The following is a 26,588-nucleotide window of genomic DNA, read 5'->3' on the forward strand; positions in this document are numbered from 1 at the left end:
GGAAGCTCGACGCAAGTTTGCTGGCGTAAAAAAGAAGCTGCAAATTCAAGAGATCCCTTACGCCATGCTCTATCCCGCGAAACCCAAAATCACACATCGTGGGAAACAACATTTTTTTACCACCCCGCCACAGGCAGAAGACTACATCAAACGTCATAAACAAGCATCCTCCAAAGAAGCCGTCCCCCAAGACCGCTCCAGATCCAACTCTCCGTTATCTCAGCAGGATTGATGCTCACGGAAGATGACTGCCCTGTCGGAGAGTCTCAGTGCCTCTTCAAGCTGAGACTGAATGACCTTCACTGGTGATGTATATGACGAACTAAACATGTTCTAAATATGCAGACTATGTTTTTGCTCGGCTAACCACCTCCGTCCTACGACCGGCTGCTCGGCTTAACAGCTGGCAGGCCAGTGGGTGTAAGTATGGAGATGACTGGGCGGGTTGAGTGCCCATAGTGGTTCTTTCCCCCAACAGGGCGAGCCCCTGACCCCCCCTACTGACTGGGGATTTCCTGGTATTTGTAATGTATTTTGATTTCGAGGGTGGGGATTTAGTACCCGGCATGCTGGGGACGCCGGAGTGGGAGGGGTACCATTGCGTATTAAGCATCATTTTCTTACGTGCCGAAGGTGAAGCAACTCTTCAAGTTCATTTGCTGTTTAGTATATATTGTTGTGGCATCAATAGGTGAGACACACGCGCTCCGAACCATTAAAGTATCATCATGGAATGTTCAGGGCCTCAATGACCCTCGAAAACACAGACAAAACCTAGGGTACTTAGATAGACATGGGATAGCCATTGCCCTATTACAAGAAACACACCTAGTGCCCAATGACAACCCTCAGTTCGCAGCTCGATGGGCCGCGAGTCGTAACTTCTCATCCTATTCTACCTACTCTAGGGGGGTGACCATCCTGGTTAAGCAAGGGGTAGCCTTCACGCCCAAAGGCATGGAATCTGACACGGATGGTAGGTTTTGCCTACTATGGGGGCAGCTGCATACGCTCCCTACCAACACACTACACTGCTATGCAGCGAACAATACGAGATATTGTAGACACGAACTGCTTGATAGATGCATGGAGATACATGCACCCGGACCTTAGGGAGGGCACCCACTATTCGGCGGTACACGCCACCTGGGCTCGGTTGGAATATGTATTTATGTCAATGGGGATGGCGCACTGGCTAACTCAGGTAACTCATTTGCCCCGCACCTTCTCAGACCACTTCCCAGTTATAGTGGAACTTCGAGTTCCGTTAGACTGCTCTCCCTACTTGAGCTGGCGTATCAACCCCTCCCACCTCTGAGATACTGTGTTTAAAACTTAACTGGAGCAGGACATTAAGAATTTTTTTGACCGAAACCTGACCTCCGCCTCTCGTGTTACTATGGTGTGGGAGGCCTTCAAAGTCACTGTGAGGGGATGGTGTATTGCCAAGGGCGGAGGAATTCTCAAGTCTCTGAGAGGGGATCTTCACATACTGGAAGCCGAATTGCGAGCACTGGAGCACACACTTAGTCAAGGTACAGATAATGTAATGACCATGGCCCACATACGGGGTAAACTTACTGAATACGAGACAATAGCAGATAGGGAATGTAGATTCTGCGGCACACCATATGAGGTGCGCATATACGGGAGGGCGACCGCACCCGGAAAAGCCTTAGCGAACACAATTAAGCCCCCTAAATTTGCTAATTACGTGACCGCAATCCAGGACACCCAGGGAAATACACATCTGAATCTCTCAGATCAAATCTGCGTCTTTCGAGACTTCTACATGACCCTGTATTCGTCACATAGAGGCGCACCACTTGACTTACCTATGTATTTGGATGATGTTGCGCTTTCCTGGTTGGGGCCTACCCAACAGAAGTTCCTGGACCTTGAATTAGAGCTAGACGAGATCACGGAGGCCATTATGACAATGAAATCTGGCCGGGCCCCTGGCTCAGATGGCCTACCGATTGAATTCTATAAAGCCTACGCTCCCCTACTGGCTCCCATATTTTTGACGCTGCATTGGATAAAGGGCATCTCCCTGGCACCATGCGAGAGGCTCTCATCACCTCACTACTTAAGCCTGGTAAAACCCCCACACAGTGTGATTCTTATCGCCCCTTGTCCCCAGTGAATTGCGACACTAAAATCTTAGGGAAGGTCCTAGCTATCCGGCTCAACCTCTTGATGGAGCATCTGGTCCTCCCTGATCAGGCGGGGTTTGTTCCTAACCGCGCAACATCACATAACCTACGCACCCTTCACACAGCAATGCAAGATATTAACCCAAAATGTAAAGCGGTGGAAGTGTTCCTCGACGCCACAAAAGTGTTTGATTCGCTGGAGTGGGATTACCTATTGGGTACGCTGGAACGCATGGGCCTACCATTCAGCTTTCTGAATTGGATACGGCTATTGTATAGTCAACCAACAGCTGTTGTATTACTGAACAGGTCCAGATCTTCCCCATTTAACATACATAGAGGCACTCGCTAGGGATGCCCATTATACCCCATCCTTTTTGTGATGGCTATTGAACCCCTAGCGGCAAAGTTGCGACAACATCACACTTACCAAGCACTTATTTACCCTACCCATCAGTTACTCATATCCCTCTATGCTGACGACATAACACTCTACATTCACAAACCCAAGGACAATCTCAACCCTGGACTATGCGAAATTACGAAATTTGGGTACATTGCGGGGATACAGATTAATTGGGCCAAATCTGCAGTTTTCCCCCTTACGGACGCCACACACCTGCATCAACTAGACTACCCCCTCATGTGGGAACTGGACGAACTAAAGTACCTAGGCATCCGAATTACACGTCAGAGGGAGACTTTGATGAGAGCCAATTATGGGACGGTGAAAGACAAAATCACTGACAATACTACCAAAAGGCTGCCCCTTCTGCTCTCAATGGCGGACCGTATCTCACTGATTAAAATGGTGCTGCTGCCGAAATTACTGTATCTCTTTACCAATATCCCATGTCACCCTGGTAGATTTTTTTCCGCACACTTAAAACCCAACTAACGCGACTCATTTGGGGCGGGAAGCAGGCACAGCTTAGCCTTAGTACAATGATGCTGCCATACCACCAGGGGGGGGTTCGATTTGCCTAATTTCGAGCGACATTATGACTGTGCACAAGCCCATTTCGCCATGTATTGGTTTAACTCACCGCCATATATGGCACACTTAGCGGTGGAGGATGGACACATGACACCTACCACTATCGCTAATTACATATTTACACATGTAGGCGATAGGGAGGGTGACCCGACGACAGTCGACTGTACAGCCATGGCATGGAGACGCATAGCCCAATGTATGGGCAACCCCTTGCTATACTCACCTAGATTGCCCTTGCTCAATGACTCCCGACTACAGGTCACATGCGCGGTGATTGGACGAAAGATGTTACTAGGCCTCACTTACCGCACATGGGGAGATCTCTACCTAAATGACCAATGCCGTACACCTAACCAATTCTTTGGCGAGCATTCACCCTCCACCATGGACATCTTGTATACACGGCTTTGGCAAAATAATCGTGCACTCACACCCTCCTTCCTAGAAGAGCCTGACACCCTTGCGCCCCTGCATGCACTTTTACAAGCAGAAGCCCCGCACCATGTAGTATCGCTAATCTATAAACATTTGCAAAACACACCATGAGCCACCCCTCTACGTGCTCAGACTGAGTGGGACAGGGACCTTGACTCTCCATTAACAGATAACATTGGGAAACTAGCTGTACACAAACATATGCTATCACCAGTAATACTAGGTTACGCCTTATACATTTTAAGTTTCTACATCGCCTATATCACACCCCTGCCAGACTACATAGGTTCCAATTGCGGAAAAAGGACCTCTGCGCCCGGTGGCGCGCGGGCGGTGCAGAGTTTGCACATCTAGCGTGGACATGCCCCAAGGTTGCTGAATATTGGACACTAGTCTTTACAGGTCTCTCAGATATGTTGAGTGCTACCGTAGCTCCATGCCCGCGACTGGCCCTGCTGGGACTTACGCACAGCATTGTAACTGCACATAAAAAGTTCTTGGCGATGAGTTTGTTATTGGCCAAACAACAGGTGGCCTGTAGATGGGGGAGGGGGTGGGCCCCCAAATTAAAGGTCTGGATCCTTAGCATGTCCACATGGAGAGACCAGTTGCAATCATATGTGGAGCTCCTACCGCTCCAATCACACCCGAAAGACATATGGCTGCCGCTGCCGTCCTATCTCCTCCGGCAACAAACAGATAGGGAGGAGGAACTGGAGAGTGGAAATGGTACTGGAGAGGGGGAATCTCATGTTGCAAACTGAAGCTGTGACACCATGATTACCTGTAAGCCTGTTGATGTTGCATAAGCCCGTTCCATATTTTTTCTATAGCAGATATCACCCTATGTACTGTAGCCCAGAGGTGTGACTGGGAACGATTGGCTCCGCTCAATTGCAATATGACTGTTTGCTATGTCATGTAAATATCTTGTGTTTCAGTATTATATGGGTCCCATTAGACAGACTGCCTAGGCCACAACGACTTTCTGGATATTTAGCACAGATGACTGCTACTGTTTTTTTGTCTTTTTCTTCCTTTATCTTCTGCACTGTAAATGCTATTGTATATCGGGAGGGAGGGGGGGTAATTTGGTTATGGTTTGCTCTTTTTTCCTGCACTCTTGGCTGATCCACACGGGAAGGTGCTGCATATTAGCATACCCGAATTACACTGTATTGTTCGATTTCATTGCACTGATGTATCGTGCTTTCATACAATAAAGGTTTTTTTAAATTAAAAAATAAAGAACTCTGTAGAAACGAAGCATGCACGATTGACTGAGTAAAATAGTTATCTATTGTTTCCTCGACTCTGAGAGATAAGTTCTTATTCTTGGAAAAACAAAGTTGTCATGTTTATGCGGTTGTCAGAAACGAATCCCTTCTTGTGTATTAAAGAAAGGTTCTAGTGACCTCTGAGCTAGCTGGAACTCACTATTAAGTCTAGTATATTCGATAGAGATCTACTGACTTAAGCCCAACGTCAAATCTATAGGATATATTATTCCAATGCGCAGAGCCTTTTGGGAATATAGGAAGTACACTACAGTGGGAGGACAGGACCATAGGGCACACAAAGCTGAGAAGGGACCCGCCAGGCATGCCACATGGAGAAATCCCACGGAACCAGCGCTCAATCCTCACAAAGCGGGAAATATAATGCTAAGGGACCAACAGCTCAAACCCCGCCAGTGAACAGCTGACCCGAAGCACAGGGAAGATGTAAGGGTGGGCGACTGAACTCACACAAGCCCACACAGATGCGGATTAATTTGAAGGCCACTCTTGGTGGGGGACTCACCGACCGGTTCCGCCAGACCGTCTGCTCTTTCAACAGTCACTCTGGGACTGTACCTGCGTCGCAAACCGGGGGAGATCTGTTTTTGAGGGTTGAGATGCGATTGGTACTTCCACTTCCTTGGACAGTACCTTTAGGGGACAAGCAGGGAACACCCCGGACCACCTATGCATATACACGCTGGGACTAGAGAAATTCAGAGGTCTAAGACACACAGAGAAAGCATACGGAGAGCCACCAGGGGTTGGGCGTTGCGGGCGCAGTTGGCCAAGCAATGGGGAAGGACAGGCCGCAAAGAGGAGAGCAACAAACAAAAATTGATCAGTATAAAGCGCAAGGGAACCCAGCACGAAGTGAGCCACCCCAGGAACCTCAGAGAATGGCGGAGGCTCGACAGCAAGACCCCACGGGGGCTCAGATCCTCGCTCCAATCGAGGCCTCTAGTGTGGCAATGCAGGCGAAAAAAGAGGCTTTATCACTGGATGTCGGACTGCTGTGGGTAGACCTGCGGACGGTAGTGAAGCTCTCCATAGCCACTGAACAAACAGTCATGGAAATGCAAGCGGAGCTATCAACCTTGAAAACAGCGCTCTCAGACCTCACAACAAAAACCGCGATCTTGGAGCAAAGGGCCAAAGATGCAGAAGTACGGTCACGGAGATGTAATCTGCGATTTGACGGCTTTCCGGATAGTGCTGAAGGGAGGGCTGAGGAACAGTTTTGTGAAAACTAGATCAAGAAATTATTGCCGGAGGCTCCCCTGTTTGATCTGTTTATAATTGAGAGGGCACACCGAGATATTAAACTAAAGACACAGAGACAGCATCTTCCGGGAGGTCAGGAAGGTGGGAGACCCCCAATTTTGAGAACCATACCATACGCATCTTTCCTGACTACACAAAACTGGTACAACAGCAGAGGATGGCATTCACGAGTGTGAAGCAAAACCTGAGAGCCATGCTACTTCAGTATATGCTGCTATATCCAGATACGCTTAAGGTGATACATGTCGGCTGTTCGTATTTCTTTACTTTCCCTCAGGCGGTGAGGGACTGGCTGGAAGTGTGCACGGAAGGATTCTTCTTGCCTCCAAAGGGTACAAATTCCACAAATCAAGGCACACAACATTCCCGCAAGCTTAACAGGTGTCGACTGAATACTAAACAATCTGCCTGCTCGTTCCAGAGGACAGTGGTGCGACAGGACGGATAGATCAATACGGAAAGGGTCACTTCGGACTTGGAAGAGGGGCATCTGTCACACTTGGACCGGTCGCAAATGCAAATTGAACGGAAGGAAGCCAGAGCACTATGAAAGTTGTGACTGCAACCGGCTCAGAAGCCAGCACTGGAGACATAGTAGAAGACACACCCCAAACAGATGATCCATGACCCAAGGAAGCCCAGTTAACAGAGCTCTGAATGGACAATAAAGATAAGTGGTGAGTGGGGGTCATGAGCCAAAATAGGCGAGAGGGACTGGATATGGTCATGTAAGGTAAATCTGGCCATAGGCGGCGGTTCTGGAGTCTACACAAGGAAGGGCAAAAGGGTTAATGAGTGTATGTGTGAGGTGGGCCAGGGCCCTCCCCAACTCTCTATTTTATTTTTCCCATCATTCTCTTCTCAACTGTAGACATACTCTGGTTTACTCTTGACTGGTTCTCGTCTCTCTTTCTTTCTTAATGTGAAAGGGGAAGTGTAAGAGTGAGACTGATTGAGTGGAGGAGGGTATAGGAGCGCAGACGAGGTGGACTGCTACCTCGTTGGGTGCCTTATTCGATCCAACAGCACATTTAGGCTGTATGAGTGGGGTAAGGTTGAAGAATTCATAAGACAGGTGTGTGTGTATGCATGAGTGGAACAGGTGGAATAATATTGAGTGTGTGACAAGTTACACATGGTTGTCATGTAAATATATTTAGGGTCAGGCATACAACTAGGGAGGTATTAATTGTTTACTTAGTGTTTACCCGGGTGGGTGGGGTTGGGGGACCGTTCTGGTTATAATAACTTTTATTTTCAGCAATGGCAGTACAAACGAAATGGAAGGATATTACAGTATCAATGGACAGATTGCACAGTTTGAAATTGTGACATGGAATGTGCGGGGTCTCAACTCTTATACTAAGCGATGTAGAGTGCACACATACCTCCACTGTCATTGAATTCACATAGCACTGCTCAGGAAACACATCTGATCGAGACTGAGGTAACTAAGCTCAACAAGAAATGGAGGTGTCAGGTGTATGCTGCAACATATTCTACATACTCCTGAGGGGTTATTACAGTTCAAACGTCTCATAGCGAAGCCGGTATTGAGGGAAGCTATATTAGGGTGCATGCAGAACTAGATGGCAAGGAGATATGCATATTGAATACTTATGCCCCCAATATAGATGATCGCAACTTTTTTCTGCAATCAGAGGCTATTATGTTGCCATTCACGGGCACACCTGCTACTAATCAGTGTTGTTTCTGCCATTGTTTTGCCTGTGATTTCATAAAAGCCGCATTTGATGTTATAAACTTTGCACATTCTTACCGGATATCTGATTGGACGGGGTGGAGAACTCTCCTCTGATTGGACGGACGGGTGGGTGGGCGGGCTTGTCAGCTGATTTAAGGCACACGCTGGCACGACCGTGCAGCACTGACTCCTGGAGCTGGGTTGTGTTCAATACCCGCCAGGTTTCCAGTGCTACTAATCAGTGCTATTTTAATCTGCCATTGTTTTGCCTGTGATTTTATAAAAGCCGCATTTGATGTTTTAAACTTTGCACATTCTTACCGGATCTCTGATTGGACAGGGTGGAGAACTCTCCTCTGATTGGACGAGCGGGCTTGTCAGCTGATTTAAGGCACAAAATGGCGCAACCGTGCAGCACTGACTCCTGGAGCTGGGCTGTGTTCAATACCCTATAGGTTTTCCTGTGCTACCAATCAGTGCTGTTTTAATCTGCCATTGTTTTGCCTGTGATTTTATAAAAGCTGCATTTGAGGATTTAAACATTGCACATTCTTACCAGATCTCTGGAAGGGGTGGAGAACTCTCCTCTGATTGGACGGGCAGGCGGGCTTGTCAGCTGATTTAAGGTTCACGCTGGCGCGACCGAGCCGCGGGCGCACCTAAGACAAGCCCGTCTGCACCCATCCGCGCTCGGACCGGGCTCAGGGCCAGTCCCCCTCGTTCCCTCACGCCAGACGTTCTAACTTATTCATCCAACTTGCTTAGAAGTCTGGATCCAGATGGTGGGAAAGCATACTGCCCGAGGTTCATGCCTCGGGCAGTATGCCTCCTCCATATTTTGGCTCTTCCCAGCAATTTTTCTTTTAAAAAGGTGGAGAGTCCACAAAAGCTATGCGCAGCTGCCCACCTTAATTGCCTACTGTTAAATGCCAGGTCGCTGGTAAAACATAGCTTGGAATGCAATCTATTTATGGAAGAACATCAGATTATGATGGCCTTTATAACGGAGGCCTGGACGGACAACACCTCAAGTCCTGTTGTTGTTAAGGCCCTGCCAACAGATTCTCTGTGCCAAGCTCTGGACAGGCCTTTAGGAAGAGGTGGAGGGTTGGCTGTCATATATCATAGTAGTCTTGAGGCCACTTTCTCGATAGCCTAAAACTAAGCCTGTGAAGCTTTGTCTTTTAATGTACGTTTTCCACCAAGACACCTTTAAAGCAATGCAAATTTATCGTCCACCAGGGAGCAGAAGCCTATTTTTGGATTTGATTGGTGCGCTTTTAGAGGAGGGGCCGTGTGCGAAATTCATTACGGTCATGGGTGACTTCAATTTCTATTTGGAGGATGCATTAGACCAAGATAATAGGGGACTTATGGAAATTATGACCGGAGGGGGTTTAGAACAACGTGTAGGTGGCCCTTCACATGTTGCAAGGCACACCCTGGATGGCATTTTTTCTAAAAATAACGGTCTGGACATATCGGAAATGTTGCCGCTCCCATGGTCAGACCAAGCGGCCATTATCTTTACGCTCCGTCAAACCCCTCTAAACCAGTCTAATCGCAAGCCCAGGGAGAGTATCTCCATTCGGGCCTGGAAAAATATAGACAGTCTTGAGATGGGGAATTTTCTGTCCTTAAATTTTCCCAGCTAATGTAGACACAGCAGCGGAACTGTACTCTAGGTGGATTAAGAGCGCCTGAGATAAATTTGCACCAATTAAGCTTTGCACCTCCAGGAGAGCAGAGCCCTCAGCTCATTGGTTCTCTATGAACTTGCAAGAATATAAAACACAGTGCAAGAGGCTTGAGAGGGCTTGGAGGAAAGGGTATAGCATAAAAATAGAGAAAAGTATTAGGAAAGCCTTAGCAGCTACAAGAAACTACCCTAGGAGACTAAGAAAGTGTGCTATGCGGAGCAAATAAAGGAGGCCAACTCATCCTCCAAAGAACTGTTTAGGACTATCTCTAATCTGAGGAATCCTACCAAACCCATTTCACGGAGTAGCCCCGCTCTTTGTGAATCACTTGCCTCTTTTTACAGAACAAGGTTGAAGCTATCCTCTGTTCCTTTTCTAAGGTGCACAGGTAGATGGGCGATGCAGCAGTTAGCAGTGTTTTCAGGGGTGATGTCGGCATCTGATAGATTAGAGGGTTTTAACCCGCTTCAGATCTCAGAGGTCACAAGCCTTCTGCTGGCATCGTGGTCTGGTTCCCCCAAGGACCCCTGCCCAGTTGGGGTACTTTGTGGAAAACAGCCTCAATACTCCCTCTAATAAAAAAATCTAATTAGGATAAAAACGATCCCAACAACTACAGACCCATATCTTGACTCCCTCTGCCGGCCAAGTTGCTGGAGAAAGCCATCAATAGGCAGCTCAGCACTTTCTTTCAAAGCATGAAAGCTTTTGATCAGGGAGGGGTGGAGGTCCTTATCCTACTGGATCTGTCCACAGTCTTCGATACGGTCTATCACCAGGTGCTGATGGACCGTTTGTCGAAGGTGGGGGTGGGAGGTAGGGCTTGGCACCTCCTAAAATCTTTCCTGGCGGATTGAACTGGGGCGGGACAAATCCAAGCCTTTTGCCCTCCCATGCGGGGTGCCGCAGGGGTCCTCCCTGAGCCCCACGCTCTTTAATGTTGATGTCAGCCCGTTGGCGGTATTGATAAGATCTTTCTGTATGCAACTAACATACTATGCAGACGACTCACAAATTGTGCGGTCCATACAATGAGGGACCAAAGATATCTTGGCCTTGAGATGTCATGATTGTCTGAAAGATATCTACAGTTGGATGGCCTCTAATTGCCTGAAACTGAATGCGGGCAAGACCAAGGTCATTATATTTGGGAATAATCCCAATATCTGGACTCCTGACATGTGGCCTTATGTAATGGGAAATCTACTAGCTCCTGTAGGCAAAGCCAAAAACATGGGTGTGATCATAGATCATAAACTTGATTTTGTGGACCAAATCAGCTGTGTGGTATTTACCTGCTTCTATCGCCTTAGGATACTGGGAAAAATTAAATGTTTTCCTTCCAGTAGATGCTTTCAGGCCTGCAGTCACTGCCCTCATTCTGTCGCACCTTGATTACTGTAATAGTTTGTATCTGAATCTGCAAAAAAAACATCTGTACAGACCATAGACAGTACAAAATGCAGCGGCGAGATTGCTAACTGGTATACCTAGGTTTGCATCTGCTCGAGATGGACTCCGGTAATTGCAGTGGCTGCCAGTTTCAAGACGAGCTCAGTTCAAAGCACTGTGCATGGTTTTTAAGGCACTAAGGGGCATTGGTCCGGAATTTGCGACCTGCTACTTTGAATGGCATGTTCCGGGTAGAGCATTGCGCTCCACCGATGGAATGCTGGTAGCCGTTCCCCGAATAAAAAAGGCCAGTTGGGGAGGCAAAAGCTTTTCATATTGTGCGTCGAAAGCCTGGAACAGCCTGCCGGTGCATCTTAGGAATGCCTCGGAGCTCCTTTCTTTTAGAAAGGGACTGAAGACTTGGTTATTCACGATTTAGGCACCCCTTGTTCCAATGAGTCAGTGTGTAGCACCAGGACACCCATGGGTATAAGTGTGCTTTATAAGCTTCTATAACATAACATAAACCTGCAATATGGGCTGGAAACTTTAATTGTATACAAGATGCCACACTAGATAGAAACCCTCCCAGGACTACCTCAAAGCGGAACATGACAGATGCCCTGAGAGGTGTCATGGATAGGCTGGGTTACTCGGACACATGACGCACGATGTACCCAGATGATGGAGGTTATACTTGTTATACTCCAGTGCGCAACGGTCCTTAGCAGGTTGGAAAACTTTCTGCTTTCAAGCGAGGCCGCGTTGTAGACACCCCAAATACAGGTGTTAGGATGCCATCTTTTCGATCATGTCCTTGTTCTCCTGGAATGTGGGCCATGGGGTGGCAAACATAAAATACCGCTATGGAGACTACAACCACACGCACTAAAAGATGAAGCCTTTAAAGGGGAGCTTAGGGAAGGAGTGAACACCTACCTCGAGATAAATTGGGGTTCTACTGATAGAAGAGGGGCGGAATGGGAAACCTTGAGAATAGTGACGAGCAGGGAATGCTGCAAATGGGTGGGACCACTACGGCAGCAACTAGAGAAAGAGTTGATATGGGTGGACAACACCCTAGCAGGGCTGCAGAAGACTGCTCCTGATGTCCCCGGGCGGCGGAACAGCTACTGGATACCCACTGTAGAGTGGGAGAGATATGGGACGGGCTGGATTGCTTGGTCCGCCGCGAATATCACCATGTAGCTCCGTCGGGAGGGAGATAAGTCAAGTCAACAAAAAACATGGTTGCTAAAACGCTAGCAGCCTAGTCCAATTATTCTCACATGGTGAAAACCAGCTGGCAGCAACGCCTCCACTCAAACTGATGTTAACACACTCTTACATGCCCACCTGGCATCCAAATACAAGGAGGGTACCCCAAACCTCCTGTTTTATTTCTTAAATGACCTTACATTACTCTGGTCTCACTGACGACCACCGCAGGGGACTCGATACGGAGATCACCCTGGAGGACCTACAGGAGGTGCTGACCGCAATGGCCTGCTACAAATCCCTAAGACTGGATGGTCTCCCCACAGAATATTATCAAACATACACCAACTTATTGCTCCCCCGGCTCCAGGAAACTCTACAAGAGGCCAAAAAGGTGGGGTGCCTGCCTGCGTCATGAGGGAAGCCCATTAGCCATATTCCCTAAGCCAGGGGGTGACCCCTGTGTTGCAGGATCATACCGGCCAATATCAATGTTGGGAGTAGACACACAAATATTAGCTAAGGCTCTTGTGGCGCGGGTGGGCATATTTTCAATATTTTTCAATATTCAATATTTTTATTTACATCAGTGCTGTTGTAGCTATTTTTGCTAATTGTTGTAACAGTTTTATGGGCATTTTTTTTAGTGATGCAGGGAGCACAGATTTAGGTCTGTATAAGGTGCACTTCAATCAAGATTATTTATTAGAACCCAGTACCTCCCTTGATGGAATTTTGAGCTCAGACTGCTGTATGCTCCACCTTCTTCTAATCTTCATAAATGGTTCTTTGGAGATTGAAGGAATGTCCTCAAAAGAGAGTTTGGAGGAGCAACCTTGATCTGAATGTGCGCCTTTGGGGCAGATGACATGAACCTTAATAGCCATCCCAAGAGGAGGAGATATCTCTGGCTTTAGATTTTAGTTTTCATAACAAAAGTCGGCTCTTCCTATTTTTAAGGGCTTCTGATAAGAAAGTCCAGCATGTTTTGCAGCCCTTTCATTGCCTTGTAGGAAGACTGCAGTCAATATATGTATTCCTTAAGGGGATCACCAGAAAGGAATGTTAGCCTCCACCAGGTACCACTAGACTGAAATAGCCTTTCTATCACACTCATGTTTCCAGTGCAGTGTTGTCTAGACATTAATGCTGCTCTGTCTTGCCCACCTTGTACTTTGAGGAGGCTAAGAAGCAACTCCAGAGAACACAGGAAGGAAGGGAATTGGGCAAGACAAAAGACACTGGATAGCAAATTCTTTTGGAGTTGGTATGGATTTGTCTCAAGCATTCAAGTCCTGAAGAGACTAAACAAACAACATTTACTTTATAGTCTTCTGAGCTTAACTCTCTCACACTACCTAAAATGCTGCCTATAATGTACCTTTTAGAGCTGGGTAACACTCTGCAGCTATGTGTTCTTGTAAATACAAATGGTTCGCCTGCAACACATAATATGAAATGTTACTATAAAGTCTAATTCTTCTACAGTGTGATGATATATAGATGCAGAACCAACTCGTGGATCCGCTGCACGATTTTAGATGTGTTACTTCCTCCCGCTCCATTCTAGAATGTGAAAGCCTTCAGTTCCAGATCACACTCTCCCCCACCCATACTTTCTCAAGTGTCCTTATCTACAGACCTCCGGGTACTAGCTAGAAATTCTTGGAGGCAATCCCAGACATACTAGCCAGCTTAGTTCTACAAAAAACCAATGTGCCTATTTTGGTCGACTTTAACCTGCACTTCGACATACGTCAAAAAGCTAAAAGCAGATCTTGAGGCAGTACAACAAACCCAACTCTTATCAACCCCCACACAGGAGAAAGGGCATACTTTGGACCTCATTTTTTCCAATGACCCTCTGGTTACTCTTCCTAGAATAATCCCGGTACCCTGGTCCGATCATTGTCTTATTCTCTTTAAACCTCCCAAACCTGCCCAACAGATCAAGGGAAGGACCCAGATGACGGCAATAAGAAAATGGTTGAAACTAGATCCTAGGACTTGGGAAACCATCCTTAAGGATACAACTCCTACATTTGTAGGTAATCTAGAAGAGGATTATCAGCAATTGGAAAATTGAATAACCCAGTCACTAGATGCATGCATTCCCAAAACTAACTCCAGACCTAAAACACATACAAAACAAGCCCCTTGGTACAATGACGACCTCTTTGTAATAAAAAAACATTGTAAGAAATTAGAAATAAACTGGAGAAAGGAATTTGACCCGGCATTTACAATAAAGTATAAAGCTTCAATCAGATCCTATCACAATGGAATAAAGAAAGTGCAGGCCAAATTCTATGAGGAAAAGATCACTCATCTCCTTCTCCTGCTACAACTGCCTCCGCACGCTTCGCAGGATCCACAAGTGGATCCCGAAAGAAACAAAAAGAACTGTGACCCAAGACCTTGTCAGCAGCAGGCTGGACTACGGCAACGCACTCTAGGCAGGCACCCCGACCAAACACCTGCGATGAGTACAATGCATCCAGAATGCCTCAGCCCGACTGATCCTCAACGTCCCCCGCCGCAGCCACATTACCTCCCACCTAAGAGACCTGTACTGGCTCCCCGTCAACAAGAGGATCACCTTCAAACTCCTCACGCATGCACACAAAGCACTCCACAACACCGGACCATCCTACCTGAATGACAGACTCAACTTCTACACCCCGCCCGGCTACTCCGCTTCGCCAGCCTCGCCCTTGCAGCTGTCAAGCGCATCCAATGAACGACCTCCGGCGGCATATCCTTCTCCTTCCTCGCGGCCAAGACCTGGAACACCCTCCCCACCCACCTGCGGCAGACACAAGACCTGCTCACCTTCAGAAGGCTCCTCAAGACCTGGCACTTCGAGCATTAGCAGCACCCCCTCCCCCTCAGCGCCTTGAGACCCACATGGGTAAGTAACACACTTTAAAAGTTCACTGATTGATTGATTGATTAAACTCCCCCAAAAAACTATTTAGAGTGGTTAAAACCCTATCCGCTCCACTTGATACTAACACCATTCCCAAGGCACAAAAGAAAGATGCCAGAATATACCATCCTTCTTCCATAAACAAGTGACCAATATTTATGATCAATTCCAGATCAATCCCGAAACTGCGCTAGGAGAATTAACTAAGGGCAGGAATAAGCCACCGCCTCCAATTCTAGTAAACTTCCCTGCGCTTGACAAAGAGACAATCCATAATCTCATAAAGGCAACCAAATGAACGAGTTACTTACCTTTGGTAAAGATGTATCTGGTAGAGACATAGTCTAGCCGCAGATTCCTTAACATAGAATATCCCCAGGCGTCAGACTGGATCCGGAAAAATTTCCGCAGGAGCACCTCTGCGCACCTGGGGTCGGCGTGCACGACTTCGAACTGACGTCGTCCACGGACATGACGTCAGCGGAGCCATATATGCCCCTCCTGGGGCGCTAGCGTCAGTTTTCTTCGGAGAAACCTTTCCGCCTCACAACGCGGAGCCCCCATCAAAAACTGTGTTAATATGGGAACAGTGTGCCAAAATGATCAAAAAAGGGAATTGAAAGGTGAAAAAACAGCACCTTAAAGGACAGTGCCAGACACTGGCTGTTGAAAGTAGAAAAAGGAAGAGTAGAGTCCCGCTCTGGAAAACAATCCCACAAAGAGAAGGCCAAATCACCTTTGGCGGGAGATGAGGACGCAAAAAAACAGTCTGGCAGACAACAGAAATTCCACATCTATAATGTATAACCGTGAAGGACAATAAGTCCAGAACACAGGATTAAGGATAACTCACCACAAGATGTCACCAAAGAGAGATGTAGTAACCCCAATAAGAGACTTATAGAATGTGGCATGTATGCTATTTGGTAATCGCAAGCAATAATGTACGAAAGTGTGTTTTACACTTTCTGCGATTCTCAGTGAGTTGCAAATAGACCTAGCTCATAAATATTAATGAGGTAGTTCTCAACCTACTGGAAATCGCAATAATCACAGGGATGGTGGCTTCTTGGGGTCAGCAGACCACCATTTCTGTGATTGCTTTTTTTTTTTTTTCAATCAGCCTATTTTCCTAAAGGGAAAAGGGAAGCGTTTAAAAAATATTTTTTTAAGTTTTCCGTTTCATTCTTTTAAGAGTAGGCAGTGGTCCCACTCTCTGCTCTAAAAATATATATATTTTTTCCTTTTTCGTCTTTTTGGTGAATGGCTTACAATCAACTTTGAGTTGGTGGTGGACGACCGCTACGGTGGAGTTCCACGCCTCCACGTAGCCCGGAGTTCCTGTTCCTGGCTCCCCCCCCTCACCTCGAGGTCAATGGCGACTGCTGTGGTTTGGCAGGTCGAGCTAGGTGTTTGTGCCCACGCCGAGAGAGCTTCGAGTGCCTGCTCAGCCTGCTGTTCGGTATTTACGTGCTGATTTTTTTGATAGGAGACCTACGGAGACGAAGCCTGCTCTTCACAGGGATGCGAGGTGAGCGGGATTGCATCTCCAACGGACCCAGGTTACATTGATGGACTGAAAGAAATCTTTATTCCCGATAACGTTCACGCTGCATCCCCCGCCTACCCACTGCTTGCACTCTGGCTGCATACTGGCTGTATGCCGCTGCTGGGCCTGCTTTGCTGCTCGGTTGCTGAAACTGTACACATTCTAGCAGCGGCCGCAGCTGGGTTAACTCTCTGTTTGGCATTCGTAGCAGGCAATTGTAGCCGGTCAGCACCTGGACTTCCTGTTCTTTGCTCCTCTCTTTCACACAGCTCTACGAGGGTGATGGCATTGGAGGTGCTTCACGGCGCATTTTAGCAGTGGCTGTGGCGTTGAAACTGACTGAAGTGCAGAATAAGTGTTTAGGCGCTGGAGGTGCTGGAATCACGCAGCAACCTAACTGCTTTGCTTGGAGGCTGGCTTGAAATTCAAATACAGCATAATCTCGGAGTGGAGCTGTAGCATTTAACGAATCAACGGGGTAAAAAAAAAAAAAAAAACTACAAGTCCGAGCATTCCAGCATTCCAGTGATTGGGAAACTTACTGCCTTAATCTGATCTCCTACGATCCTACGATTTGTGCTGATGCAGGACACAGAGTAACGGTCGGCTGGATACTTACTAATTTTGGGCTTGTGACATATGAGCGGGCAGAAGATTGCGCTGCTTGGTGGTGCTTAGCACTGCCCGGTGAGACTCCGTTTGCCTTGTAAAGATTCTCTCTGCTGCTGATAAGTGCGCAGCGGTCGCGGTTTGGGGGATTTGCAGGCTTTAAGAAGCAGGAAGGACAGAAAGACATTTGAGTCTATCCGGTTAAAAAGTCCTTCGTTTTTTGTTTTCCCACTCAAATCAAATTCGGGAGGTATCTAACTCTTCAGTTGGCTGCTCAAGGCTGTGTTGGAGAAAACTTTATTGACTTCTTGGCAGGATGGGCAAACAATTAAATGCCCGCGCCAAAGCGCGAATAAGACGCCAGCAATTAAAGGACGATGCCGCCGCTCATAAAAATGCTGATACAGGTGTTGGGAAAGAAGATTCGCTGGTTGAGGTCTCTGGAGCCTCGGGTGACGAGGAGGAGGAGACAACGGACTCGGTTTTTCCTAACCCATCTCGACTGACGCCTTTGAAAACCCCGCCTCAAGCGCAAAATGACTTAGCACTCGATGTAAATGGGAGTGAGATGAGCGATGCAATGAATAATAGTTTGCAACCTGGGGCCTCCAAAGGCGGGGTGCCTGGGGTGGCCCCTAAAGTTGCTAAAAACTTCCCATTATTTGAGAAAAAAACTGATATTTCAAGGCCCACTCCTTTTCCATCGGTGGGCTCAAGCTCAAGTCCTACGGGCCTAACTGAAGGTATGGTGGAAGGAGGAGGTGGTTCTAGTCTATCCACCATTATAAATGGGGTCAAAACTCTCTCCTCTGTGGACTTAATGGGCTCGCAAGAATGTAATCTTATACAAGACAAAGTCTCTCTCCAGATGGATCTCATTGTCTCTTCTCCCCCTGGTGTGGAAAGTCCGAATTTAGGAATGGAGACTGAGACCACAGGAAAATTCCAGATCTCGGTTAAAGACATGCTTAACATGATACTAGGTGAAGTGAGGGAGATGAAGCAGTCACAACGATCTGATCTGGCCCTTATCAATCAAAGACTAGACAAAATTGAAGAAACAATCTCCTCCTTTCCTGTCCGGCTACAAGAAGCAGAGACTAGGATTTCCGGCCTGGAGGATAATATGAGCAATGTAAAAAAAGAGGTTACATCTCTTTCCAAAACCTCTAAGTCTCTTGAGCTTAAATTGGACGAAATTGAAAACTATAATAGGAGATCGAACCTTAGAATCGTGGGAGTTCCCGAGAAAATCGAGGGTTCTGATATGAAGCAGTGGCTTACCTCCTTCTTTCTCAGCGAGGTCATTCCAGAATTCAAGGGAGATTTAACGATTACACGCGCCCATCGTGTCCCTGCACAACCGTTTCCCAACTCCACTCTACCTCGGACTATTCTTGTTAACTTCTCAGATATCAGAGTGAAAGAGACTATTCTTTCTAAGGCCTTCAAGCAAAGGCAATTTTCGGTTAACTCATCCACTAAATGTCGAATCTTTTCGGACATGTCTGCTGCTGCAGCTAGGAGGAGGAAGGAATTTGTTAAAATGCTGCAAATGTTTAAAGACAGGGGTGCGCAAGCAATGATTGCTCAGCAATCAAAATTGAAAGTTTTGGTGAAGGGCAAATTCCATTTATTTACGGATATTGATGAAGCACAGGGGCTGCTACGTCTGATCTCCCAGGATTAATGTTCCTTGTTTGCGAGGCTGCCTAATGAACTCTTGTAATGGTTGTGTTCTTTTTTTTCATGAGATATGGAATCTAGTAGGTTGCCAATATATGTTCTTAAGTCTGCTTTGTTTGTAATGGGGAGGAGGAGCGGGGTCAGGACTGGACTCATAGGAAGGTCAAGGGGTGCTAATCCAAGGCACCTTAAGGGTAGGGGTGGGCCAATATGGCCAGCGTGGGGGAAGGGCCATAAAGGAGGGGGGGCCTACAGGGGTAGGAGGGGGGCAAGGAGGGCAGGGGGCACGAAATCAAAAAAAGAAGTCTTGGATATGTGCATGTAATTTCTTTCTTTTTAGCTGGGCTAAGTACGTTATGAATACTGGAATGGGCCTTTTTTTTTTAAAATGCGGTATCTAATTGGTTCACAATCAGTTTGAAAGCTTGGGTGTGGGGTGCTTTTTGTCTTTACTCTTTAGTATGGGGCTAAAAATTATTTCTTTCAACGTAAATGGTCTAAACAATAGGAAAAAAATGAGAGCAATAGAATTATGGGCCAAAACGCAACAACCTGATGTGATTCTATTACAAGAGACCCACTTACCTAGATTAAAAATGTAGGAATTCTCTTTGTTTAAAAGCTGGGCCTCTTATAGAGTATTCTCTTCATGCTCAGAGTCACGGAGGGGAGTGGCGTTATTTGTTAGTAAAAAATTAGAGGCCCAGATCGGTCAAGTGGAACAAGGGGGGTCGGGCCGTTGGTGCTGGGTCACCTGTGTGATCCCAAATAGAACTAATCCTGTTACGTTAGTGAGTTTTTATGCTCCAACAGAGGATACTCCAGAGATTTATGAGGAGTTTTTTCATTCTTTGTTGATGGTCAAGGGTGAGATTATTATTGGTGGGGATTTCAATATTACAATGAACAGAGAGCTGGATTCTTCCAGCAAATCGAAGACACAATTCAAGCCTAAATCTCTCAGGTCTATTATGAATAATATGTTGCTATTTAACTTGTGGGACCCTTGGCGAAATCAAAATCCGCACAAAAAAGAATATACTTGTTGGTCCGGTAGATTTAAATCTTCTTCACGAATTGATTTTTTTCTAATCTCACGTCAAATAATTTTTTTAAACAGACGATGCTTCACAACGGGTTCTCGGATAAGGCTATGATCATTATGGAACTGGGATTGGCAGATAGGGCAAGAACCCCTAAACGTTGGGTCTTCAATAAAAAATTCTTGACTGATGACACTTGGGTGGAGGCTATTAAAACTGAGATTTCAGCCTTTTTTTCTAGGAATATAGGAACTGCCCCCCTCAATTTTGTGTGGGACTCGTTTAAGGCATATATTCGCGGCCTAGTGATTGGTAGAGATGCAGCAGATTTTTCAGCAGTTAAGAATAAAAATAAATTGCTCCAACAAAAAATTCAGGCTTTGACTGAACTCAGGCAACAAAATTCTGCTAGATCGGTTCAAGATCAATTAAATGCGGCCAAACGTGAGCTCTCTCAGGAGCTCTATACTCAGAGTGATGAGATCTTTCGCAAGAGCTCACAAAAAATTTATGAAGAGAGTAACTACACTGGCAAACTCCTGGCGTGGCAGGCCAGAGAGCAAGCCTCGACTAATCTCATACACTCCCTATATTCTCCAGACACTCTTAGGGATACATCGGTCCCAGCTGAAATTGGAGAAATAATGATCGCTCACTATAAAAGGATCTATAATACTCAATCGACGATAGATTATCAAAAATTATTGAATTATCTGGAAAAGTACTCTCTTCCCACTCTTTCCCCTGTAGATCAATTTAGTATGGCATCTCCATTCACTAGAGAGGAAGTAGAGAAAGTTGTACAACAGCTTCCACTAGGGAAAGCGGCCGGACCGGACGGGTTTCCCTCAGAGTTTTTTACAGTTTTTTACAGTTTTTTTTACTGCGTTCTCAGATGTTTTCGTTCAATTATTAAACTTTATGTTGTTGGGTGGATATATCCCAGATTCTTTCAGGGAAGGTACAGTAGTAAGTTTTCTTAAAAAAGTTAAACCCCCCAACGACCCAAATTCTTATAGACCCATCACGCTTCTAAACACAGATTACAAAATTACCACTAAATTATTATCTACACGATTTAACTCTTTTTCTTCAGATTTGATTCACGCAGACCAGAATGGCTTTGTTGCTGGCAGGCAGCTCTTGACTAACACTCATTTGTTAGCAGAGGCTTTGGATTTTTTTGAGTCACGTAAGATCCCCGCTTTAATTTTATTATTTGATGCCGAAAAAGCTTTTGATTTGGTGGTATGGGATCCACTTTTTATTATTTTACAGCACTTCGCTATCCCAAAGGTAGTTATAAACTTAATTCAGAGTCTCTATTCAGGGGCTAGGGCTAATATTATAATCAATGCAGAGTCTGTGGGGCTAGTATCGGTTAAACGTGGTACTAGACAAGGCTGCCCACTGTCTCCGGTTCTATTTGCCTTTTTTATCGAACCCTTAGCAACTGCAATTAGGAAAGCTCCTCTTTTATTCCCCCCAATTAATTTGATGCCTAAAATCAAACTTTATGCAGACAACAAAATTTTGTTAATTAAGCCGGAATTGCAATGCCAAACACTTGCACTTCAAATATTTGAAGAGTTTGAGGCGTTGGGGGGCTATAGGATAAACAAAAAAAAAATCGAAATCTTAGTATGCGTGGGTATTAATCCTGTAATTCACCCTGATTTAAGATCATACATTAATAACAAACCGAAAAGATATTTGGGGGTTATGTTCTCTCCCGCAGTTTCAGATCTTTACAGCTTGAACTTTATACCATTGCTGCAGAAGGTACGAGCAATGGTCGAAAGATGGAATCCCCTACCATTAACTATTATTGGCAGGGTCGCATTAATTAAGATGTCGGTTCTCCCTTTATTTAATTTTTTATTTTCAACAATTCCTTGTGCTCTGCCGGCATCTTTTTTTTCCAAAGCTGAAGCCTTGTTCTCTTCATTTATTTGGGCCAAAAAGACGCCTCGTATTGCATTGAATACGTTATTCGAAGATAAGGGACAAGGTGGGCTGGCCCTTCCCAACCTTAAAGACTATTACAATGCATATTTGGCTCAATTCATGACCAGATTCAAGGATAATAATCAGCAACTCTTTATAAATTTTTTCATTGATTTGATTTGTGAAGAATCCCAGATTCCCTCCCCACTTAAATTATTTAAATCTCCAAAAACAGTCAGGTATAAGGTGCTGCACTGGTTTTTTAAGAGACGCTCAGCACTCCTAAAGAGATACTCCCTTTAGTTTCTTAATACATCCTCTTCCCTCTGCTCGGCTTTTTCATTCTTCGGAGTGGATATCAGCATGGATCTACTAGAAAAATGGCAGAAGATAGGGTTTAAGATATTAAGCGATTTTATGAAAGATGGCGCTTGGATTAGGATGTCTGATATGTCAACCTTGGTTCAAGGTAATTTCCTATTGCTGGGATCATATAAGTTGATTTATGGAATCTTGATCCAACTAGACCCTTCACTCCTCTTTTCCCCTGCTCCGTTATTTAATGATTTATTTTGTTTAATACAAGAAAGAAAGCCGGGGGAGTGGAAACGATGCTTAACCATGAATAGGGACCCGGATTTGTGTCTAAAAGCAATCAATAAGTGGCAAGGGCAGGAAAACATGGTATTAACCCCAGCTATATGGAAGAGAATTAATGTTCTGAATTTTTCCATATTAAGAGGTGCCAATTGGCGCAGAATGCTGTTTTTTAGTAAATGGCTTCTGTACTTCACTCCGGCAATGGTTAGTAAAATGTATCCTAACTGCTCTTCCAACTGTTATAGATGTCTGCATTATAATCCTGCTAATTGGTCTCATATTGTTGCTTATTATACCAAAATTGTACCTTTTTGGGAAGAAATATTTGCATATATACAAAACCAGTGTAAAATATCAATCTCGGTTAATGTTAAATTGATTTTGTTTGGATTTGATCCTGAATTGATGTTACAGGGGCAACTAGTCAAACTAATATACATAGCTATGGCTGTAGCGAGATCGCTAATTCTACAAAACTGGCGTTCACAATATTGCCCCAATCTGTATGAATGGTGCTATAAAATGCAAAAAGTCAGAAATAGTGAACATTTGTATGCTCAAAGAGTTGGGGCGATTCGTAAATTTGAGAAAATCTGGGGTTCGTACTTCGATCTTAATGATTCAAATTGATTATGTTGGTTCCTTTTCTTTTTTCTGTGATTCATCTTTATGAGATGGCCTGTTGTGTGTCTTCTGATTTCATTTTGTTATCTGTATATTTTGCCTAGCATATGATATGTTAGTGTTTGATTTTGCTTGATTATCTAAGACTTCAATAAAAAAAATTAAAAAAAATAAAAACTTTGAGTTGGTGGTAAAATGCAATCGTTTTGAGACCACACTTTGGTCGCAAAACATTTGTACATACCAATGCAAATCAGTATTGGGAAGGGACACCCTAAACAAATACCAATTTGCAATCCCAAATTGCGATTATGTAACTGGTTACTGAAATGTAATATGGGCTTTGTACACTTGAAAAATGCATTTTGTGTTTGCAAACAGCCCGATTCTGTGAATTGGGCCGTTTGCAAATGCAAAATAGCTTCGCATATCTGGCCTTAATGAATCATAAAGTATGCAACCGCATAAAGGGCTTTGAACATCAAGCCCAAAATTCTCTTTGATGAGGTTGCTGCCTAGCTAATAGAATTTCCTCCACATTATTTGCTTTAGAAGAGTAGAATTAAAAGAACATTTGTAGTGCACTCGTGTTCAAGTTTTTTTCTATTTTAATTAAATTACCTAAAAAAGAGACGAAAGTATTGCTAATACCAAGGAAATTATAAAAATATGTTTTGAAAACATTTCTGTACAAAAAAAGAGGTTGTTCGCGATTCAACGTAAACACATCCGTGGAAGTTACGGGTTTACTGTTAATGGAAGGTTAACTGTGTTCTTCAGAGATCAGTCTGAAAGGAGAACCAATGGTGTTTGCTGGGCAGTGCCTGTATTGTGAGAGGCAGACGGCTCAAGTAGGTCCGAGAGAGGGAACTATGCTGCGAAAGTGGTGTGCGACAGTGTTCTTTACTCTGTAATAACCAAATCTGCAGGTTCAACTACAGGAATACACAAAAATCTTTTTTTGAGGTTTAAATGTATTCAACATTCATGTACCAAATAGTGACAGGTATTTCTTGCTCACCTTTTTAAGCATACATTTAAAAAAATACAAAAGGCAAAAATTGCTCAAGTAGGTTTGCAATTATTGCTGTACATAGGAAACCTGTACTTACGTAACTCTATGATAATGGTTTTCATGTTCTTCTTGAGGAGATAAGGATCTTCAATGTGTTCTAAAAATTAAAAACAGATTATGTTTAGTGTGCAACTTTAATTTGATTTACATTTGTGGAAAGAAAGCTAGTAATAAGGAAACTCCAGTGTACTATCTTTCTTCATAACTGGTGGAATATCTCCTAGCCCCGTCACAATACAGTTGTGTGGTTTGACCTCCCAACTGGACCCAAGTGCTAAAGTAATTTGACAGTGATAGTTTCCATTTAGAAATTTAAAATTCTTCAGCCCAGGAAACTTTGAGAGCCATCTGTTAGTGACCTGGGAGTAACCTCTTCACTGTAGGGCTCATTTTTAGTGAATTGGCATAGGGCATCGCTGCAAGTCTTCTTGCTGTGCTGCCCTACACCAATGTAAAATGGTAGGAATGCACCGTATTTATGCAATACGGTGCATTCCTGTCCTTTCCCCCTGTGCTGGCTCGCAACTGGCTGCCTAGTGCTGACGCAGGAATCATTGCACCTTCCTACATAAAAACAATCCCAAGATGTGTTTTCCTCTTTCTATGTGTGCTGCGCAGCACACATGGAATGAACATAGGAGAAATAAAACAAGGTGAAATGCAAATATTTATTTTTGTTATGCCTGCTCTGGGGAGACGTAAGGTTTTGTCGCTTTCCAGGTGTACATGATTAAGTAAATCTGGGGCAGGATCTAAATCCATTGGTGTTGCATGTAAAAACTCCCCACAACGCCAATGGAAAGCCCCTCTAGCACAGAATAAGGCAACGCAGCAACCTCCCCTGCTTTTTCTTACTCCATATTTAAGAGGCCATTCAAAGTCAAGCAGTGTGGCTTTGCATGGCCTCATAGTTATATGGTTAAGAGGTTTGCGCCGCTAGAGCGTCAGAAAAAGTGAGGCTCTGGCGGGGCAAGCCTCTCCTAAATAAACCTGTTTATCTTATCAGTTGCAGACAGGATTGGTTTTGCACAGTAAGGGGTCACCTTCCTGCACGAAACCAATATTGTGAAACGTTTTCCTCTTTCTATGTGTGCTGCAGAATGAGGCACTCATGGTAAGATGGTAAAAAGCGGAGAAATACACATATTTCTCTTTGTTACGCCTCACCTCAGGAGGCGTACGGATTTGATGCTTCCCCAGATTTACATCACTGGGGCAGCATCAAATTATATGAGTGTTGCATGGGAAAAACCTGTCACCATACCCATGCAATGCCTCCCAGGCACAGGGAATGGTTGGTGCTCAATTAGCACTACGCCACCTTATTCATGATTTATGTGGCCACACAAGGCCACAAAAGTGATGCAGGGCTATCATAAATATGCCTTGTGTCTGTAGTTTTCATGTACTTAGAAAGAATTAAACTACTCCATACATCTTGGTATGGAAATGTAATGCTCAAAGGTGTTATATGTGTATTATTTTCATACTCCTTGTGTTATAGGCAGTACTTATCAGTATTGTCTAGTTAATACCATAATTTGTATTTTAACGCATGTACAACTCCCTCTCCCCAGCTTGCTTCTGAAGGGTCAGTAAGGCTGAGGAGCAGTCAGTGAAATAGCAGCTTAGTAGACTAATGTCATGTGTGGCACCTGTACCTACTAACCCTTCACAGGCCATTTTAGGCAGGCTTGTTAACCAATAGCACTTCACATGGAGAAGGGTGGCTCAATGGTTAGAGCGGCAGACCCTGATGCATAGGCCTGGCCCGGGTCCAGGGTTCAATTCCTGCCTCAGCGGCTCTTGGACTCAATTTCCCCGGACCTGTTAATTCTCGCCTCGGTGCCTTGTCTAATCATGGGGTCCCACTCTGTTACTCTGGGCAATAGCTTGCTTAATCTCCACAACGGCCCCAGCAGCGGTTGGATGCCTGGCTTCACCTTGGGGGTGCCCAGGAGTGGACATTTCACAGGAAAGCCAGGAAGGGTTCCACAGCGGTATGAATACAGAGCTACGAGACCTCAGGGTAGAAGTGCGCTATATAAATACAAACACATTTACATTTACATACTGTTGATGGGAAGCCTAGACTTATAAAGGAAAAAATCAAAACAAGAAGGCCCACAGTCCAGAGTGCTGGTAGCTAAAAAGCCTGGATTGGCTTCTATGATACAAACCTTCCTGTGTTTCAATCATCTATCACAATCATCCATAAAAGTCTATCAAACGCTGAGTCTACTAAATGTCAGCACTACCAAACGCTTGCTGCCAGGACAGAGGAATAGCTATTAATATGCCTGGACCCCCTATGACAGGAAAGATTTGCTTCTTAAAGGCTGGTTGGGTTGGTTCAGTC

General features: G+C 45.1%; 1 protein-coding gene across 1 annotated transcript in view; it reads right to left on the bottom strand.

Annotated features, from left to right (window-relative positions):
• The window catches only part of LOC147698137 (uncharacterized), a 910,572-nt gene that overhangs the window by 738,019 nt on the left and 145,965 nt on the right, over positions 1-26,588 (bottom strand). Inside the window, exon 2 of the mRNA XM_086933401.1 lies at positions 24,267-24,326. Within this exon, the coding sequence (XP_086789527.1) occupies positions 24,267-24,326 (60 nt within the window). The remainder of the gene's footprint in view (positions 1-24,266; positions 24,327-26,588) is intronic.

Source organism: Lissotriton vulgaris, chromosome 8, assembly GCF_964263255.1.
Source record: "Lissotriton vulgaris chromosome 8, aLisVul1.2, whole genome shotgun sequence".
NCBI classification, from domain to species: domain Eukaryota; kingdom Metazoa; phylum Chordata; class Amphibia; order Caudata; family Salamandridae; genus Lissotriton; species Lissotriton vulgaris.